The sequence below is a fragment of the Apaloderma vittatum genome, unplaced genomic scaffold, assembly GCF_000703405.1.
Source record: "Apaloderma vittatum isolate BGI_N311 unplaced genomic scaffold, ASM70340v1 scaffold41458, whole genome shotgun sequence".
NCBI lineage: Eukaryota > Metazoa > Chordata > Aves > Trogoniformes > Trogonidae > Apaloderma > Apaloderma vittatum.
In genome coordinates this window covers 369-1844 of record NW_009733136.1, presented here as the reverse complement: position 1 = coordinate 1844, position 1476 = coordinate 369, and the positions used below count along the sequence as shown (strand labels likewise).

At 52.8% G+C, this 1476-nt stretch overlaps 1 protein-coding gene across 1 annotated transcript; it reads right to left on the bottom strand.

The window, feature by feature from the left end:
- Positions 1–563: 563 nt before the first annotated feature.
- On the bottom strand, positions 564–1472 carry LOC104278706 (G-protein coupled receptor 12-like; the record flags this gene model as incomplete). The annotated part of the gene is made up of 1 exon (XM_009875753.1): positions 564–1472. A coding segment is annotated over one exon (909 nt), but the record flags the coding sequence as incomplete, so codon positions are not given.
- Positions 1473–1476: the final 4 nt, after the last annotated feature.

Genomic DNA, 1476 nt, shown 5'->3' with positions numbered 1-1476 from the left:
GAAGGCAGCGAGCACTAGAGGGCAGCAGGGCGGCATTCAAATCACATTAAATAGTAATTAAAAAATAATAAATAAACGGATGGACGGCTGGGAGAAGGGGGTGGGGTTTGAGTCCCTTCCCCTTCAGCAAGAGAGCCTCCCCCCGCTTCCCCACACATACAAAATATATTTTAACTATCTGAGGTAAATAACGAGGCTGTTAAAAAAAGCAAGAGGGGAGCGAACATTCTCAGAATCTCCCCCCCTTTAAAAAAATAAAGCATCGTAAACAGTTTTAAAGAAAATATGAGGATCTCCCCTCTCTCTCTCGCACACATAAATATAGATTATATGATGGATAAAAAATACGATTTTCTCTCCTGTAAATTCAAAATTTGGAAAAATAGAGGAAGAGAAGAGATCATGCCCAAAAGGATGGGGCTGGGAAGAGCTGCTTGATTCCAAGAGCTCCTGCGATGCATCTCTGGGAAGGAAAAGGGGAGAAAACAAACAAAATCCCCCAACTGCAATCAGTAAGTGCAAGGTGCAAAGAGGCTGGGGAAGGGGGTGGGGAGTGGGTGGTGTCAGACGTCGCTGGGGGAGCGGGACCGGAAAGGCATGGTGGAGGAGAAGCACCCGCAGCACACGGTCCACAGCACTTTCTGGATCTCCTGGTTCCTGAAGGCGTAAATGACGGGGTTGATCATGGAGTTGTAGGTGGCAGGGAGGAGGGTGATGTAGGTGTAGAGGGCCGGGTAGCTGTAATCCCCCAGGAGACAGTAAACGGCAAAGGGCAGCCAGCACGAAGCGAAGGTGCCCAGGATGATGGCCAAGGTGGCGATGCCTTTTCGGGTGGTGACGTAGTGGGAACTGGCCAGGAAATGTCTCTGGACGGCGATCTGCTGAGCGTGCCGGCAGACGATCTTACAGATCTGCACGTAGAGCTGGAGCATCACCGCAAACACCATGAAGAAGGAGACGGAGAGGATGATGAGGTGGTTCTTCGTCAGGGGCTTGACGATACTGCAGGTGGACGGCTCCTTCAGGCAGTTCCAGCCCATGATGGGCAGGAGCCCGTAGCAGATGGAGGCTCCCCAGGTGAGGATCAACATGATGTAAGTCCTGGTGACCGTTCTCTCCGAGTAGTAGGTCAAGGCATTGTAGAGGGACAGGTAGCGGTCGATGGTGATGGTCAACAAGCTGCTGACGCTGGCCGTGAAGGAGGTGACCAGCAGCCCAACTGTGAGCAGGCTGACCGCCTCCGAAGGGATGAAGTACACAAAGGCAAAATGCAGGATCAACCCCAAACCGGCCAGGAGGTCGGCCGTGGCCAAGCTGCCGATGAGGAGGAACATAGGAGCCCGGAAAGCCGGGGTGTAGAAGATGACCACCACCACGATGGCATTCTCGCAGGAGATAATGGTCCCAGAGATGCAGAGAACGACATCCCATGGGTTCAAAGCGAGGGGGTGCACCACAGATTCCAGGTCCAAGGAG